Source organism: Carassius gibelio, chromosome B12 (genome assembly GCF_023724105.1).
Source record: "Carassius gibelio isolate Cgi1373 ecotype wild population from Czech Republic chromosome B12, carGib1.2-hapl.c, whole genome shotgun sequence".
Taxonomy (NCBI): domain Eukaryota; kingdom Metazoa; phylum Chordata; class Actinopteri; order Cypriniformes; family Cyprinidae; genus Carassius; species Carassius gibelio.
The window spans coordinates 19,061,750-19,082,068 of record NC_068407.1 but is presented as its reverse complement, the minus strand read 5'-3'; the positions used below and the strand labels follow the sequence as shown (position 1 = coordinate 19,082,068).

General features: G+C 38.7%; 1 protein-coding gene across 4 annotated transcripts in view; it reads right to left on the bottom strand.

The window, feature by feature from the left end:
* LOC127968945 (transient receptor potential cation channel subfamily M member 4) overlaps window positions 1–20,319 on the bottom strand; it is a 51,606-nt gene that overhangs the window by 16,923 nt on the left and 14,364 nt on the right. For 2 of the 4 annotated variants that reach the window (XM_052570442.1, XM_052570443.1), the window contains exons 6-13: window positions 15,874–16,042; window positions 12,479–12,546; window positions 8,069–8,302; window positions 7,696–7,792; window positions 7,443–7,564; window positions 4,476–4,709; window positions 3,765–3,866; window positions 3,530–3,658 (exon numbers count right to left, since the gene is read on the bottom strand). In XM_052570442.1, the coding sequence (XP_052426402.1) occupies window positions 3,530–3,658; window positions 3,765–3,866; window positions 4,476–4,709; window positions 7,443–7,564; window positions 7,696–7,792; window positions 8,069–8,302; window positions 12,479–12,546; window positions 15,874–16,042 (1,155 nt within the window). The remainder of the gene's footprint in view (window positions 1–3,529; window positions 3,659–3,764; window positions 3,867–4,475; window positions 4,710–7,442; window positions 7,565–7,695; window positions 7,793–8,068; window positions 8,303–12,478; window positions 12,547–15,873; window positions 16,043–20,319) is intronic. The other 2 variants (XM_052570444.1, XM_052570445.1) reach the window with 1 other exon arrangement.

The window sequence follows — 20,319 nt, the reverse complement described above, 5'->3', positions numbered from 1 at the left end:
ATAAATGCTTCAGTTTATTCCAAACGCGCCGTCTACTTTTCTCTGGACAATGAGCGATGCCCATTCGCGAATGATTCATTCTTTTGAGTCAACTCTGTTCAAAGGCTTGATCAAACCAATTGGCAAACGAGTGGATTGGTTCATGAATCAGTTTGATTGAGTCGTTCAGTTCCATGCTGCACGCGCTGAGCTCTGAAGCGGTTCACTCAGAGTTGTAACGTTTAAGAATATTAGCAGCGTTGAAAACGGGGCTATGGAACTGCACTGAATTGAAAGCTAATCTGCAAAGGCTATTATTTGCTTGCGATGGAGATCCTTATTAGATGAACGCGTGTGCTGTCTACTGTTTAACAGGTAATAACTTGGGCTACATTCGATTACAGTACACGATACCACTGTGACATTAGTTTGTTGTACGTGTGTGGCTTATAACAGGTTGAATGCAGCTTCCAAAAGACAAAGAATAGCCGATTAAGATTTTATTAATTTTAATACAATCACACCAGTGCGAGTACGTTCAGCAAGTCATATCATCAGCTGCTAAATTCAGATCTGTGATCGCTTGCTGGCGCTGAGCCAGAGACAGACGCGTTTTTACAGCGCTGCGCATTAACCAATCACACACGGTTCTGTTGAGCTTTTGAATGCAATGGCCAATCAGAGGTGTTCCGATGAGTCATCGCTGAAATGCCGGTGCTTCCTCCACTCGCTCACTTACTGAATACCTCTTTCTGCCGAATTCTCTCGTCAGAAACAACAAAGTGCAGATGTGTGTACGAATCTATATTTAAGATATTGATTTCACAGTGTTAACAGTTTCAGTGATTTTAATGGTAGTTTCTGAGAGTGAATGAAATCTAGACTGTCAGTGAAAATTATGTTTAATAATGTAAATGTTATTTGCTCTCTTTCTGAACAATGAAAGATTAGTAGCAATATTTATATCACATTAATTTTCAATGTTAAATTCACATTTAAAATAAAGTCAGTCGTATTAAAAATATGTTATGGCATGATACCTATATTTGTTACTTAAATAAACAGACAGGGTTTTATAATAAATTATATAAATTGGATTAAAGGCTGATGAAATATATACATTTATACACACACACATACATTACATACATTTTTTGTCTATATATCTATATAAAAAAGGCTCCGTATATATGACCCAAAGTAACTAGTAACTAACTACTTGAGTAGATTTTTTATCCGATACTCTTTTACTCTTACTCAAGTAACTATTCAAGACTAGTACTTTTACTTTTACTTGAGTAAATATTTCTAGAATTACTTTTACTTTTACTTGAGTAAAGTTTTTGGGTACTCTACCCACCTCTGGGGAGCACCAAACATGGGACACTGAAAGATGGAAGAAAGTTTTATTCTCTGACGAGAAAAATTTAACCTGGATGGTCCTGATGGCTTCCAACGTTACTGGCATGACAAGGAGATCCCACCTGAGATGTTTTCTACGCGGCACAGTGGAGGAGGCTCCATCATGATCTGGGGTGCTTTTTCCTTCAGTGGACAAGTGGAGCTTCTGGTTGTGCAGGGGCGTCAAACGGCGACTGGCTATGTGGATCTGTTACAGCGGGCATCCCTCTTGACCGAGGGGCCCCGTCTGTGTGGTAATGACTGGGTCTTTCAACAGGACAACGCTGCAATTCACAACGCCCGCCTGACGAAGGACTTCTTCCAGGAGAATAACGTTGCTCTTTTGGACCATCCTGCGTGTTCCCCTGATCTAAATCCCATTGAGAACATTTGGGGATGGATGGCAAGGGAAGTTTATAAAAACGGACGTCAGTTCCAGACCGTGGATGCCCTTCATAAAGCCATCTTCACCACATGGAGCAACATTCCCGCCAGCCTCCTTGAAACAGTTGCATCAAGCTGGCGGAAACGAGTGCTTGCAGTGATCAACAAGAACAGTGGGGCTACTCACTACTGAGTCCTTTTTTGACACTTTTAGTTCTGTTGTGAGTTTATTTTTGGGCTATGGTCTTAAATTTTTGATCAGCTGATGAACAGCCTGTTTGACTTTAAATGCAGTTTTCAATAAATTGCCTACTCTCTATTTTTTGTCTCTTGATCCTGTTTTTTCTTTTGGCATGTTGAAGCAGCACTTACAACTCGTTTATGATCCACTAGTGCAAAATGTGTAAAACTTGCGATGCATCCCATGGTCTTAAGATTTTGTTCAGGAGTATATATATATAAATTTCAAATAAATAAAACACTAAAAACTAAAATCATTCAATTGAAATGCTAAAAGTGAATTTATGCATCAGCATCACAACATCAAGTCAAATTTAATTGTATAACCCTTTTCATAATACAAATTTTCAAAGCAACTTTGCAGAAAATCGTATGGGTCCACTACGTCTATACTGACGCGGTGTGATGCGACATGATCCCCATCAGTAAACTGATGCCTCGTTCTATTTATGACAAAATGTATTGACACGATGTTCTGATGATTTGTATCTCTGATTTACAACTATCGTGTCCGGCAAATACACAGTTAAGACAGTGTCTGCTATATTTATAAATAATTTATATTTAAATAAATAAATAAATAACCTAAACCAGCGCCATTACAAGATGGAAATATAGACTAGAAAATATATATTATAAAAAAAAATGTATCTATCTATCTATCTATATATATATATATATATATATATATATATATATATATATATATATATATATACACAGTATATATATATATATATATATATATATATATATATATATATTTATTTTTCCACTGTATAAGTTCACTTAAGAAATAACCGACTGTGTTTACGAGAATACTTGCAGAGACAATTATTTTGAAATAATTTTGTGTCTGTGTGTTCATTCTGAAGCAAGACAATGGGAAAGAGGAATCATTTCTGTGTAAGTTATTGTCTGAAATGCTGCTCTCGACACCTGCTTTGCTTACTTAAATATAAATTTAAGAAATTACATCAAAATAAAAGTAATCACTGGTAATCTAAAATACTTTTCAGATGTAACTATAATCTGATTACCCCTTATTTCAAATGTAATTATAATGAAATACAGTTACTCATATTTTGTATTTTAAATACGTAATGCCGTTAAATGTATTTCGTTACTCCCCAGTCCTGAGTAGTACTATACTTAACAACAATACACCATGTAAAAACACTATATACTGGCATGCTGACTGATATAACTATAAAATTGCACTAAATGTATCACGGCTATGGGACAGTGCAATCAACACGCTTTGTATTTGATTCTAGTGTGAAGTGCCAGTGAGGTAACAAAGCTTCATTTTCACAGGTCACGTGACAGCCTCATATAAAGCAATGCTCGGAACACTGTTTCAAAGCACTAGTGTGTCAAAAACTCGAAAGCTGTGTCGACACTAGGTGTCGATCTACCCATCCCTACCAATAACAAATTAAAAAAAATATCAGCCCTTAACTGATATTTTGCGCATACCTAATAATATAACAATAACTAAAGCAAATCATCAGAAGCATGTTACCATTTCCCAGCATAAGATCGCCATTTCACCACGGTTCTGCAGCACCGCCCAGAGGAAGAGACATAACCACGGGTGCCTGCACATGCTTTGCTGATACGAGTACTCCTCCTTTAGGGCCTTGCAAACCCTCTGTAGAGTGGTATTCGAAGAAAACATTTCATTTTTGGGTACTGAGTAGACAATGCAAAAAAATATATATTTAAAAATTATACAGAACTAAAGTGATGTCTGGTACCTTCAAAGCTTTTCTTCTGGTAGATGCTGCATCCACTTTGAACAAAGACCTATAGAAGGGCTGGCACACCTCTCCCAAAAGATACTCCAGTAACAGACTCACCTACAGTAGAATGAGAAATCGGTGACATTTACAACAGCACATATTCATTCACATGACTGGTGCACAAAACATCCATAGAACTGCAGCTCTGTAATCAGTTCCTTTTTTTAAGTCATGAATATTTAGATCAGATCTCACGAGTATTTAGATCATATAGCAATATTTAGATAGATAAAAATAAATTAAGATTTTGAGGAAAAACATTCAAGGATTTTTATCCGTCTACAGCTAGTGAACAGGGATCAACATTTTAAGTGCCCTACACACTCAGTGTAGGGCACTACATTTAAGTGCCCTACACAATACAGTCCAAATCAAGTATGTGGAATGATTTTAAATAGAAGACCCACATTTGAGGGGTGGGGTCATGCAGATTACTTTGAAGATATCAAATCAAATATGATCTCTATTGAGCCATGTTCACTTGCATTAGATGGAGAAAAATATTTTCTTCTAAAACCTTAATTTCTCTTCAGCTGAAAAAATGTATTGTACATCTTAGATTCCCAGGAGGTGCAAATAATCAGGAAACTACCTGCAGGTGGGTGTTACTATGAATTGGTGACAGACTAAATAACCTGCCAATATTTGTCCATTTCCAGATCTCACCTCATAAATGCTGACACGGCATGTCTTATCATTGGACTCGTTAATGCGCTCTTCCAGGAGATGCTGCAGCAGCACGCCGGCCTGAGAGGTCTTAGAGATGGAGTCATAAAGACCCTCCAGTCGGCCGTAAGTCAGGTAGTTCAAAATGTTTAGACCGTTGTCAATGAAGAGACGCACAAATTGGGGTTTATTGTTCTCCAGGGCATCAGTCATGGATTCTTCAAGATCTTCATACTGTTTATGTCAAAATATAACAACTTCAATCAATAATATCACTTAATGCATAACAGATTAGAAGTGGACATTTTTAATATGAACACAAGGAGTTGTTTTGTTATTGGTCACTTTTTCCTGTGCTCAAATGTATTGATCAGTCTGAAATTTGAGGAAATATGGGATGAGTTGGTCAATCAGTTAAAGCATATTTAATAGTTCCATAACCTCTCAAAAGATACACTGCCATTCAAGTTTGCGATGGTAAGATTTTTTTCTCTTCTGCCCACCAAACCTGCATTTATTTGATTAGAAAACAGTTAACACTGTACTACTTTGAAATATTGCTCAAATTAAATTAAAAAAAATTCTAATTGAATAGAATTTAAAGTGTGATTTATTCCTTTGATGCATAATTTCTCCAGGCTTCAGTGTCACATGATACTTTAGAAATCATACTGATATTCTAATTTGCTGCTCAAGCAAATTATAATTATTATATTATAATTATTATAATCAACTGTTAAAAACTTCTGCTTATTCATATTGATGTGCTGCTTAGGGCCCCGTTTTAACGATCTAAACACAAAGTGTTAAGCGCATGGCGCAGGTGCACTCCGGGCATGTCCAAATCCACTTTTGCTATTTTAACGACGGAAAAACGATTGACGTGACCGGGCGCATGTTCTAAATGGGTTGTCCCTATTCTCTATATTTTTTGGGCATAACGTGCAATAAACCAATCAGAGTCTCATCTTCCATTCCCTTAAGAGCCAGTTGCGCTTGTGCCATTACGGATTTGCTATTTACACAGCAGAACTTGGCAAGCGCAAAGACCAAACGCATCTCTGTGATGTAATGGAGCTGCTAGCAAATAGATAGCCTAATTCTGATACATGAGATGACTATCCATTATGACATACATATATATATATATATATATATATATATATATATATATATATATATATATATATATATATATATATATATATAAATTAAATTAAATTTATGCATTTAGCAGACGCTTTTATCAATTTTTACATATCATGTGTTCCCGGGGAATCGAACCCCCAACCATGCGCTTGCTTGTTTGCTAAAGCAGTGCTCTACCAGTTGCGTGTGTATATATATATATATAGATGTGTGTGTGTGTGTGTGTGTGTGTGTATATATATATATATATGTGTGTGTGTGTGTGTGTGTGTGTGTGTGTGTGTGTGTGTGTGTGTTAGTGTTTGTGTGTATACAGTAGAGAACAAAAGTTTGGACACACCTTATCATTCAAAGAGTTTTCTTAATTTTCATGACTATGAAATTCTAGAGTCACACTGAAGGCATCAAGGGCTATTTGACCAAGAAGGAGAGTGATGGGGTGCTGCGCCAGATGACCTGGCCTCCACAGTCACCGGACCTGAACCCAATCCAGATGGTTTAGGGGTGAGCTGGACCGCAGACAGAAGGCAAAAGGGCCAACAAGTGCTAAGCATCTCTCGGGGAACTCCTTCAAGACTGTTGAAGACCATTTCAGGTGACTACCTCTTGAAGCTCATCAAGAGAATGCTGAGAGTATGCAAAGCAGTAATCAAAGCAAAAGGTGGCTACTTTGAAGAACCTACAATATGACATATTTTCGGTTGTTTCACACTTTTTTGTTATTTATATAATTCCACATGTGTTAATTCATAGTTTTGATGCCTTCAGTGTGAATCTACTTTTTAATTTTAATAGTCATGAAAATAAAGAAAACTCTTTGAATGAGAAGATGTGTCCAAACTTTTGGTCTGTACTATATTATATATATATATATATATATATATATATATATATATATATATATATATATATATATATATATATATATATATATATATATATATATATATATAAATTTAATTTAATATTTAATTTGCCTACAAAAAATTATTATGCATTGCAATCCTTGAATTGTAATATTTAGGGGCCTATCATACACCAGGCGCAATGCAACGCAAGGCGCAACAGCAAGTGTGTTTGCTAGTTTCAGTCCGGCGCCATTCCCATTTTTCCATCCAGCGCCACGTCGTTTAATTAGAAAATGCATTTGCAAGTCCATATGCTGGTCTAAAAAAAGAGGTGTGTTCAGGCACATTGCTGGAGCATTGCTATTTTAAGGACCTGAAAATAGACTGAGCCATAGACCAGCTCAAACCTGGTGCAATGTTTTTTCTTTGTTATTTAAAGAGCGTTTTGGTATAAGTGGGTCCACAACGTGCTTAAATGCTGATTATTAAACACAAAACGCGAACGGCACCGGTCTCAAACTAGCAAACACCCTTGCGTCACATTGCGCCGGGTGGATGATGGAGCCCTTAATATTTTTGTGGAAAATTCACTTAATGAAATTGAACTGATTTGCAACAACATAAATGTCTTTACTGCAAATTTTTATCAATTTAATGTGTCTTTGCTGAATAAAAATATAAATTACTTTATTATTGACCCCAACCTTTTGAACAGTAGTATATATAAATTGTAAAAAAGAAAAAAAAAAGAAAAAAAAAACAATGGACATGAAATAATTTGTCAATGACACTTTCAATTTGATAAACGCTATTATCCAAAGTGACTCTTCATTCAATGTGTACATTTATCGGTAATCAGTTCACCCTGGTAATCAAACCCAAGACCTTGCCCCTTTTAGTGCTATGCTGTGCTGTTTGAACTACGGTAACACTCAACAACTTATATATTTCTCACGATTCTCTACTGTACCTTCCAGTCAATGTTTCCACTGAACAGTTCACTCTTGGCAATGTCCACCCTGTTCCAGGTTACAGCCAGCTTCAACTCATCCACATAGGGGTTAGTAGTCACCGAAACCCGATGTTTACTCGCTAACACAGTCACACAGCAAAATTATGTTGATTAAAAATATTTGAAATGTATAAACATCAAAGTACACTGTAGACAGAAAAGTTTAGAAGTTAAAGTGACACAAACACTGAAATAACCAGTTTAAATCTACCTTGAACAAGCACTTTAAGCATCACAGTGTCAAAATCATCCGTTCCTTCTGCGTGATAAATGGAGATGAGGTCTTTCTTCTGGTAGATGCTTAGAACCTTTCAGGATCGAGCCAAGCAGCAAAAAAAAAATAATAATAATTGCTTAAAAAATCTGTGGCATAACAATTTAACACATAACTGAATAAAAAACTCTAAATATTAAACATCATAGCTTAAATTTTACAGAGTAAACCACTATTTTGTAGAGGTGGCTCAAAAACATTTGGAGCCAAATTACAGAGGGGATGACTTTAGAAAGATGGTAGCATAATTTTATTGTTTTACAATGATTAAAAGTGAAAAAAAAGGTTTTCATCAGAGTGTGACATTTACCTTATCAACAAGCTTGTCCATGTCTTGCTCTGAAGGAAAGTGTTTCTTTACTTTCGTGGTTATGCGTTCTCTAAGCTCCATGTTGGGAGACCCTTCCTCCTTCTCTGCTACTCCAAACGCACACATCGGATCAGACTGCACATTCTCCACAATGTCGCTCACAAGATTAGCAAGCCCACCTGAATCAGCCAGGACCAACCAGGGCATTGAATTCTTCAGAGAGATTTCTAATGCCTGAAATGAATGAAGATGTAAGAGAACAATTAAAGGGAAAGTTGGTAACACTTTAGAATAAGGTTCCATTAGTTAATGTTAGTTAATGTATTAATTAACATGAACAAACAATGAATAATACATTTATTACTGTATTTATTCATCTTCGTTAATGTTAGTTAATGAAAATACAGTTATTCATTGTTAGTTCATGGTAATTCACAGTGCATTAACTAATGTTAACAAGCACAACTTTTGATTTAAATAATGCATTAGTAAATGTTGAAATTAACATGAACTAAGACTTATAAATGCTGTAGAAGGATTGTTCTTGCTTAGTTCATGTTAACGAAAGTAGTTAACTAACATTAACTAATGGAACCTTATTCTAAAGTGTTACTGGAAAGTTTGCTAAAAAAAATAATAAAAAAAAATGGCTGTTAATTTACTCACCCTCATTCCAAAATATAGGTGGCATTTTTTATTCCTTTGGTAGAAGGGTAAAGAATATTCTTAGCTGAAACCATGGTCCTTTTCATAAAAAGTTAGAGGCTACTGGCACTTCAGAGTCAAAAAATCATACACAGACAAGACAAAATTGATATATGTGACTCCTGACTATATATATTGAGGTATTATGATGCAAAACAATTGGTCTGTGCAAGAAACTCAACATTCTTTATGACATTATTACCTGTAATCCACAGCCTCATGAATCTGATTATTTCCCCAAACTGGCAGCTCCCTTGACCGCATTACAGTTCCATATCACTTCACATAGTAAAAACTGTAATGACGGAAATTACAGGACTAACAAAAACATGACAATACTTTCCTAAAGTACACAAAATTTCTCACTAGCGAGGTAATAACAGGGATGTTTAGAGATGCTGCTGCGGTCTAATTCATACAAGCTCTCTCTCTCTCTCTCTCTCTCTCTCTCTCTCTGTGTGTGTCTCTTTCGCTCTCTTTCTAATAACTTCATTTTAATAACTGCATTAAAATGATATCAATGACTCAAGCCTCCGTCACCAGCTTTAAAATTACATTGTGAAATCAGCAAAAGAGGCATTGGATGAGATGCGGAAGAAATATTCCTACCCACAATAACGATTTAAGTACAAAAACCAAACAAATTCCTTTAAATAAATCATTAGATCGATGTCTTGAGGTGTGGTAACCATAGTATAAGTGGAATAATTGACTCCGCTTCGCATCATACCCACCTCGGGTGTGCATTATTTTTCTAATAATTCAACAGCCCGTCGTCAATTATTCCTTAACGTTACTGGAATCACAGCTGTTTTAACATCGAAAACCCAAGTGCATTTTACCCCAAACTTGTGCCTAGTTAACTTTCTGAAGTAGGAATCGCTTCTCGGGTCGACATTAACACACTCACAAAATTATATTCAGAATTAAAAATATTTTTATACCACTTTTTAATGTGTGATTGTGTAAAGGTGTTCCCGAGATACCATGACTGACTGTGTAAACTTTACACTGGACCTCAAGCAATGTGGATTGTGTGCCTCTCCTCTCTTCCTCCAGACTCTGGGACCCTGATTTCCAAAGGAAATGCAAAATTTACTTTCATCAGAGAATGTAACTTTGGATCACTCAGCAGCAGTCCAGTCCTTTTTGTCTTTAGCCCTTTAGCCGAGACGGTTCTGACGCTGTCTGTTGTTCAAGAGTGGCTTGACACAAGGAATGCGAAGCTGAAACCCATGTCTTGTATGCGTCTGTGCGTAGTGGTTCTTGAAGCACTGACTCCAGCTGCAATCCACTCTTTGTGAATCTCCCCCACATTTTTGAATGGGTTTTGTTTCACAATCCTGTCCAGGGCGCGGTTCTCTATTGCTTGTACACTATTTTTCTACCACATATTTTCCTTCCCTTCACCTCTCTATAAATCTGCTTGGACACAGAGCTCTGTGAACAGCCAGCCTCTTTTGCAATGACCTTTTTGTGTCTTGCCCTCTTTGTGCAAGGTGTCAAAGGTCGTCTTTTTGGCAATTGTCAAGTCAGATTTTTTTATTAATCTGAAATCACACTAAATACAGTTTCCATAGTATTAAAAACATTTCAGATTTTTTTTTAAGCATCCACCCTGTATTTTTTTTTCCACAAATTGCACCCTGCATACATACGGTCTGTGAATATTAAACTGCAAAAAGACCATATGAATACAAATGTTTTGTATGTCCATGGGATTACCAGAAAATACACAAGTTTGTGAAAAAAAAATATTAGCAATTATTATTATGTATTCATTTTGGATGTTTACTTTTGAAAAGGCTGTGCTCCTGCCCCTGTTGGTTTGGCAGTAGCTTGCTTGGCCTACACAGTTAAAAGTCACAGTTAATCATTTGTGATTAAAAAGGAATGGAATAACTTACAAATCTCATAAACTTATATCTTATTCACAATATAATATAGATAACATATCAAATATTGAAAGTGAGACATTTTGAAATGTCATGCCAAATATTGGCTTAATTTGGGTTTCATAAGAGCTACACATTCCAAAAAAGTTGAGACAGGTAGCAAGAAGAGGCCGGAAAATATAAATCTACATATAAGGAACACCTGGAGGACCAATTTGCCACTTATTAGGTCAATTGGCAACATGATTGGGTATTAAAAAGCCTCTCAGAGAGTCAGTAACTCTCAGAAATCAAGATGGGCAGAGGATCACCAATTCCCCCAATGCTGCTGTGAAAAATAGTGGAGCAATATCAGAATGGAGTTTCTCAGAGAAAAATTGCAAAGAGTTTGAAGTTATCATCATCTACAGAGCATAAAATCATCCAAATATTTAGATAATCTGGAACAATCTCTGTGCGTCAAGGGTCAAGGCTGGAAAACCATACTGGATGCCATGATCGTGCCATTCCCCGTTGCCGGCAAAAACTCTACAGGTCAACCAAAAAATGTAATTGGACTTTGGCAAAGTGGAACACTGTCCTGTGGTCAGACGAATCAAAATTTGAAGTTCTTTTTGGGAAACTGTGACGCCATGCCATCCGAGCTAAAGAGGACAAGGACAACCCAAGTTGTCATCAGCACTCAGTTCAGAAGCCTGCATATCTGATGTTATGGGGTTGCATGAGTGCATGTGGCATGGGGAGTTTACACATCTAGAAAAAAAGGCACCATCAATGCTGAAAGGTATATCCAAGTTCTAGAACAACATGTGCTCCCATCCAGACATCGTCTTTTTCATGGAAGACCCTACATTTTCCAACATGACAATGCCAGAACACATACAGCATCAATTACAACATCATGGCTGCGTAGAAGAAGGATCTGGGTACTGAAATGGCCATCCTGCAGTCCAGATCTTTAACGCATAGAAATAATTTGGTGCATCAAAAAGAGAAAGATGCAACAAAGAAGACCTAAGACACTTGAGCAACTAGAAGCTTTTATTAGACAAGAAAAGGACAGCATTCCTATTCCTAAACTTGAGCAACTTGTCTCCTCAGTCCCCAGACGTTTGCAAACTGTTATAAAAAGAAGAGTGGATGCCACACAGTGGTAAACATGGCCTTGTCCTAAATTTTTAGAGATGTGTTGATGCCATGAAATTTAAAATCAACTTATTTTTCCCTTAAAATTATTCATTTTCTCAGTTTAAACGTTTGATATGTCATCTATGTTGTATTCTGTATAAAATATTGCATTCAGTTTTTATTCACTCTTTATTCACAAAAGTGTCCCAACTATTTACACAATACACACACACAAAAAAAAAAAATTATTGGTCAGGCTTTATAAAAAAAACCATATAATAACCAAAATAATCTTCAAAAAGATTTATTTGTTGGTCAACCAGCCGTCACTGCTGACCGTAAGGCTGTGGATTACAGGCAATAATGTTTTAAATAATGTTCAGTTTCTTGCACAGAACAAAAGACCTCAATATATCATCAGGAACCATGGGTATTCCTTTAGTCTTGTCTGTATATACTTTTTTGACTCTAAAGTGCTGGTATCTGCTGACCTCCATTATATGGGGCTGTGGTTTCTGCTCATAATCTTCTTTACTATTCTACTAAAGAAAAAAGTCACCTACCTCTTGAATGGCCTTTGGTGGTGAGTAAATTAATAGCAAATCTTAATTTTTTGAGTTAAATATACCTTTCAGATGTAGGATAGAGGAAGTTTTGTTTATTATAATTGAAATCTGCTCACCTCCACCATGGAAACTTCTCCAGATATCAGCATATTCAGAACAGGAATGTCAATGCTTGCACTGCCTGCTGAGATTACATATTTAAGCAACCGCAGTGAGAATGAAATCCTTGTTGCTTTCATTAAAGTGATCTTATCATAAAATACATAATGTGATTATACATGTTAAACATTATAAATTAATGATTTTTCACTGATGACTATGGTTTATATTTCATTTGATAAGCATTTGTTATCTTTATACTTAAAGGGGGTGTGAAATGCTATTTCATGCATACTGAGTTTTTTATACTGTTAAAGAGTTGGATTCCCATGCTAAACATGGACAAAGTTTCAAAAATTAAGTTGTACGTTTGAAGGAGTATTTACTCCTTCCGGTTTGTCACAAGTTTCGGAAAGTTTTTTCCGAGTATGGCTCTGTGTGACGTAAGATGGAGCGGAATTTACTTAAATGGTTCCTAAGGGCACTTCTCCCGGAAGAGCGTGTGCGCTCCCGTAGAACAGAGCAGAGACGTTCACTGATCAGAGCGAGAGACCGAATTGTCACAAAAGAAGTGTGTTTTTGGTTGCCAGGGCAAGCACAGATTACAAAAAAAAAACAGCATTAAGGGACCGGTGGATGGAGTATATTTTTACAGAGCATCAACGGAGTTGTGCAAGTGTTTTTGTTTGTTCCCTGCATTTCGAAGATGCTTGTTTTACAAACAAGGCCCAGTTTGACGCCGGATTTGCATATCGTTTATTTCTTAAGGATAATGCAATTCCAACGAAAAAGGGTCACAATCGTGTGTTGGAACCGCAGGCGGTGAGTAAAACTGCTTCAAATATCTCTGTGTTGTTAACTTAGCCATCGGCGCGTAAGCACATCAAGTAAACAACATGCGATGTTGTCATCAAACTGCACTTTCCACAAGTACACCTTAAAAAAAAAAAAAAAGACGACAAAGTGGAACTTAATGTAATTAAGTAATTTTCCAAAACCGCTAAGCAAATATATACAGTTTCAGTACATACCACATAGAGACGTTGTTGCTGCTGCTGCTCTTGTTAAATTTCAGCCTCTGGATCTGATTTTGGATCATAAATATACGCTGAATCTGACTGTTAGCCATGGTTTGTTTTGGATGATGTTTTTTTCCTCATGGTAAAGTTTCCAAACGCTCTCAACGCAAAAGCTTACTCGCGCTCGTGATTCTTTAGCTCTGCCCACACGTCACGCCTCCAGGTGCTTGTGTCTTTCCGGGGAAATAACCGTACGGTAAATATAATGAAACTAAAGACTTTTTGGAGTTATGAAGGATGCAGTACTACTCTATAGGTACTCAAGATTAACAGGATATTGAGTGAAAACGAGCATTTCAAGTTTAAGTCTTTGGACCCTTGCGTCTATTTTTCTTTGTACTGTTACATTGAAGCTCGGTTTCTCTTGTTTTGTTGCACTTTTTATTAGTAAAGATTGTCTTTTGTTGAAGATTCACGACTCCTTGACATTTGATCATCCCTGCCCTTGGATTAATTTAGAGGGGCGTTAGCTCAATCCATTAACTTATTGACTTTGAACACAACAGACCCAGGTTCAATCCCCACCCAGAACAGCCCAGGCTGGATTATAGATGTAAATTTAATATAAACCTGCGAATAGTTGAATAATAACAAATGAATGACTAGTAACTAGAAAAATCCTACGTGGAGGCAGACCTACTGTATACCCTCTAGAGAACTCTATTAAAGTTTTAAAGATTTTTATACGCGTTTGCATAAATTCTTCTTTCAAATCGGTCCATAAATGGTCCGAGATGCCTTAACACAGATTTTTCCTTTGAAACACAAAAACTAAAATTAAAACAAAATGTATATTTTATGTTTTAAAAATGGCCAACCCTGCTCTGCAGATATTGCTGCTTTTGAAAGAGCAAGAAATTAACCTGTTAGCCAGCACGCCCCATTATGGGACTCACATCTGAAAGTGCCCCACCTAACTTAAAATTGCAACAGTTCCTTACTTCAGTGTGTTACACACATGATTTTAGTGTTTTTGGAAAGAAGACCCTTTCGGCTTTTAAATATTAAAAGTTATAGCCTTGAAAAATAAGAACAATTAAAAAGATTTAACTTTGTATGCCAATTACAGAACATCCTGAGATTGCTAGAAATGCATTTCAATACTATTAAACTTACTTTAAAATCTCAAGGAGTTTATAACTTGAAACGGTGAAATTTTAACAGATTAATCAGCTATTTTCATTTGCTGCTTGTTTAAAAAAAACACCTGAAAAAATAAAGTTAGTGAGAGGAAATTAAATATATATGTCATGTATAAGTTGCATTTTAATGTATTCAGAAATAATAACGGCAGACCTAATAATGTTACAATGTGCCAACAGGATATTTTTAGTTCCCTTCACTTTACAACAAATCCTTTAAATGTAAAAAATTTATCAGAACAGAACAAGAATTAAAAAGATATAATTCTAATGGATAAATATAACTTAAGTATATAATAATATAGGCTTAGCTATGAACAAACAAAAAATTAAAAAATTATAATAATTTAAAGCTAAACATAAGGTAAAGTTGGGCTCTCTCATTCAGGACAAATCCAAACATTTCCATATTCATGATGTTGCCCATTTCAAGCTTAACTGTTTTTCATTATGTCAAATAGGCTTTGTAGTTCACCTGTGTTTCAGTATCGGCAGAAAAAAAATCATAATGACCAAAAATATGCCAGTGGCCCGCTGTTCACGCTGGATGGCATGGTGAACAGCTGCTATTTACACTGAATACGTGCGAATGAGGCACCAGCGCGATTAAACATCTGAAACAGATAATACTCAATGTTTGGTGTATGTATGGATATATATATATATATATATATATATATATATATATATATATATATATATATATATATATATATATATATATATATAGAAAGAGAGAGAGCTTAGGCCTTATATGTAATGACTGTTTAATAACAATAGCATGCATAATAGCCTTTCTGTAAAGGTCTTTCTTTACATTATTGATGTGTAGACTGTATCCCACGTTTTGAAATGAACTCACTGTATTTTTTTTTAATGTTTTTTAAGGATGTTATAATGTTAGTTATTGTTGTTTTACGTCTTCCTTACATCATTGTTTACAAACCTACATTTTACAATTACATTCAGTTCGCAATCCGTCCCTTTGTGCCACCTGGCGGTAGATTCGCGAATGATTTAAAAAACGTGACTGACTTGCATTTAACGCCGTGACCCTGCGGTGATGGGACACGCGGCAGTATTACCCATTCTGGTTGTCGAACTACTGTATTATATTAAACACAATTTTATCATGAACATTTCTGAATCCTGCTTATGAAGAGCAGAGTGCAATTCAGTTTAATCTTGTACCTGGGCGCTGACGTGAAATGTAATCCTCCAGACGGCCTCTGAATCCGAACTCCCCACCTTTACGTCCTTCGGTCCCATCGTCCACCAGAAGGAAAGCCTTGTAGTTATTATCCAGAGAGTAAGTGCCACGTGAAGTGCTTTGGACAAAATACTTAGCAGGGAAACTTCCCTAAGAGAAAGAAAAAGACTGAACCATCTGCAAAATATATATATATATGTGTGTGTGTGTGTGTGTGTTTGTGTGGAGCAATAACCAGTGATTTTCACTTTTTTTTTTTTTTTTTTTTTTTTTTTTTGAAAGGTCTAGCATAAGTTTTTAGGTACAGAAATTGAATAAAGTAATCAAAATGTAAAACAGCATTTCATATTGGACTGTATAAATTAAAGATGGTTATTTAATAAAGTTATAAAAGCTTTTTAATCAAGAGCAGTGAGCGATTTCTTTGTTGTTGCTGTTCGATTAAAAGAAAGACTGTCACTTTAAGAGAATGCACTGGTACAGTAGAGTAGGCCTGTGTTCATGCGGCTATGATTTAGGATACTTACCAAAACGGGCATTTTGACATAATATTTGTGTGAATTTGTCCATTTAAACACAATACGTCTGAGAGAGCTTATATTTGTGCGCGTTCTGAGGCACGGGTTCACTGTTCACTGCATGCACATCCTTTGGCTTGTGGGATTACAAATTTGTACTATGTTAAATCTAGTTTCCAATGTAATAGTATGTAATTTGAGTTTTTACATTCTTGGGTTAAGATTATGAAATTCTGAGATGATCGATTCAAGCAGGCCAGGTTCTTGAGACATTTACCTTTTGTCTTCATGCACATCCTGAATATACGGCAAGGTCCCAACATAAAGGTGCCTGCTAAACTCAAGGACCAGCAGGGCCTTTGTTTCTATGATAATGTGAAGGTATGGGTGAACCCTATAAGGCACCCCTGTATTTGAATGACACTGTTGTGCTGATGAGCTCAAGGCTGGGAAAATGCCAGTGTCAGGCACTTTCCTGATTTCCATTTGCATGCTTTGTTTAAAGGGTCTCCACCTCCATATATCCCTCCTACTAGAAATGTGTATATAATCTACAATGTATAAATGACTGGTCAGACTTGTGATGACTACAGCACCACGCAGAGTGTTCTCAATAAAGATAAAGAATTCTGCTGAAGATTACCCATGAGTCTCCTGGTCTTCGTTTCTGAGTTCCCAACAGGCTCTTAAATGTTCAAAATGTACCATAGCGTCCAGTCCCAGAGGAGCTGGATGAACTAGAGAGAACCAAAGGGGACATTGTGATGTCTCGAGTTGCAAAAAGGTCTATTTGAGCCCTGCAAAACACTCTCCATATTTGCTTCACCACCTCTGGGTGAAGCCTCCATTCCCCAGGCCTTGGCCCCTGCCTCGACAGTATGTGTGCTCCCATATTTAGTTTCCCAGGAATATATAGTGCTCTTAATGAGAGGAGTTTGCTCTGGGACCACACAAGGATCTGGTGTGCCAGCTTGTACAAGGGGCGCGAACGCAAACCTCCCTGGTGGTTGATGTAAGAGACCACCGATGTGTTGTCGTTGCGCACCAACACATGGTGACCCCTTAGGTCTGGGAGGAAGTGCTTCAGTGCATGATAAACTGCTAGCATTTCTAGACCATTGATATGCCATGTTAGATGGCAACCGCTCCACAGACCACGGGCAGGGTGGCCACTCATGACTGCACCCCAGCCGGTGAGAGATGCGTCCGTCGCTAGTATTACACGGCGACAAGGAGCTCCCAGCACTGGGCCCTGATTCAAGAACCAAGGTTTCTTCCACATGTCTAAGGCACGGAGGCAGCACAGCATGACCTTGATAGTGCAAAGTGGATTGCCCCTCGGGGAAAATACCTTGATCTTGAGCCACCACTGTAGGGATCTCATGTACAGCAGGCCAAGAGGTTTCACGTTGGACGCAGCTGCCATCAGACCCAACAATCTCTGAAATTGTTTGACAGTAAGTGACTGGCCTTCTTTGACTCTCTCGACTGAGATGAGGATCGACTCGATACGAGCAGAAGACAATCGTGCCTGCATTGCGGTCAAATCCCATACTACGCCTAGATAGGTGGTTCTCTGAACCGGAGAAAGCACACTCTTCTTGGCGTTCAGTCTCAAACCCAGCTCCCCCATAAGTGCGAGAACGACATCTCGATGCCGAGCCACAACCTGCTCTGACTGAGTTAAAATCAACCAATCATCGCTAAAGTTGAGAATGCGGATGCCCTGCATGCGCAGGGGGACCAGAGCCGAGTCTACACATTTTGTGAATGTGCGGGGTGAGAGTGCAAGGCAGAAGGGAAGTACTCGATATTGGTAAGCTTCGCCCCCGAAAGCGAACCTCAGAAACTTCCTGTGTTGTGGAAGGATGGATATGTGGAAGAATGCATTTTTTAGATTTATTGTGACAAACCAGTCATTGGACCTGATCTGAGCTACAACATGCTTGATTGTGAGCATTTTGAATTTCAATCTCATAACTGAATGATTAAAGACCCTCAAGTCTATAATCGGACGCAACCCCCCATCCTTCTTTGGAACTATGAAATACCGGCTGTAAAATCCGGACTCCCTGTCTTGAGGAGGGACCACCTTCTCTAATAGGGTTTTCACTTCCTGTTCCATAACCAGACCCTGCCTGGGGCCGACTATCATCGGAATGACCCCGTTGAATATTGGCTGCGCAGAGCCGAACTGAATACGGTAGCCATTTTCTACTGTGTTCAGGACCCATTCAGATAAAATTGACAGTAGTTTTCACGCTGCTAAATTATCTACTAAGGGAATCAGTCTCTCGAGACTGACTTCTGGTGTATGAGGCCCCCGCAGGAGTGGCGAGCCGAAAATACTGAGAATGATGCTCGCTGGGGACCACTGCACGCTGGAACACTGGCAGGGTTGGCAGATCGGCCCCCAGAGGGTGCTGAGGCGAGACGGGCACAGTGTACTGCGGTGTGTAGCGCTCTTCCGCAGCAGAGGCTGCCCTCTGAAACCCTAGGCTTCTGGCGTCAGGGCTTCTTGGCCGAGGACTTCTTAGATTCTATGACTGCCCTAAGATCTTGTTTAGGCTTAGAAGACCTCGGCCGGGAGAATTCTCGTTCCCGATGCGGAGGAGCACGAGAGGCAATGCTCTGTTTCTGGGAGTTGCGATACGAGGAGCTAGGGTGCGGCTGGGGCATCTCCCGCCCAGATGCCCGAGAGAGCGACGAGGGAGGAACTTATGGAACACCGCCGGTTGTTTGCGGGCTTCCTGAGACCTGTCGACCACAGAATTGACTGCGTCGCCGAACAGGCCAGTCGGCTGGATCGGGGCGCCCATGAGGCAGACCCTGTCCTGCTCTTTCATATCAGACAGGGTCAACCATAAGTGCCTCTCCGCGGCCTCCATAGCTGCCATGGACTGCCCAATCGCTCGGGCGGTCTCCTTGGTGGCACGGAGGGAGAGATCAGCGGTCCTAGTTAGCTCTGAAATATCATGGGACTTGATCTCTTCTCCCTCGTCTAGCTCTTTAAGCAGGTCGGCTTGGTACGCCTGTAACATCGCCATGGTGTGCAGACACGCACCAGCCTGACCCATACCGCATACCCTTTGCCCACCAAAGCCGATGTTGTTCTGAGTGGCTTTGAAGGCAATGCCGGGGCCTTCAGAGATGATGCCGCGCTGGGGGACAGATAGCTCAAGAGCGTCTGTTCCACCCAGGGCATCGCTCTCTCTCTCTCTCTCTCTCTCTCTCTCTCTCTCTCTCTCTCTCTCTCTCTCTATATATATATATATATATATACACACACCACAAACACACATATATATATATATATACACCACACACACGCAAAGATAAAAGTTTTGTGTATATCTATATAAATTATTTAAATTAAATAATTTATATATATATACATTTATATACATTTAAATTATATTGTGACAAGTCAGCTGCCTCCTCCCTGATTATCATCGGCACCCCGTCCTAAATCACCTCCCTTCCTGTGAGAGGAGGGGTGATGGACAAGTCAGGGCCTGCGGCGTGTGATGGGGCACACCTGATGGAAATGGAGCCTCATCACCGCCGCTGTTGAAAAACCCAACGCCCCTCTCCCGGTCTCTTCCCTGTGCATGCACACTGGTGTCCTCGTGGCTCGAGGAAGGGTGCGTTGAGGGACTCCTGCGCCACCCCAGACATGAGCTGCCAGACCCGCGATCTGGATGAGAACCGCACCCGTTTACATGGCCGACGGCCAGGATGCCTGGCCACCCATCCCCTGCCAGCAGCGCTGCCAACGAGAGTAATGCGGACTCCGCCCCTTACCTGGACCCTTCATCCATGAACACTGCCCGACCCATACGAACCGCGCAGCACAATGAGGACACCAGATTCCCTGTTGTTTCTCTGTCCCTGTTCCGGCGCACTGCG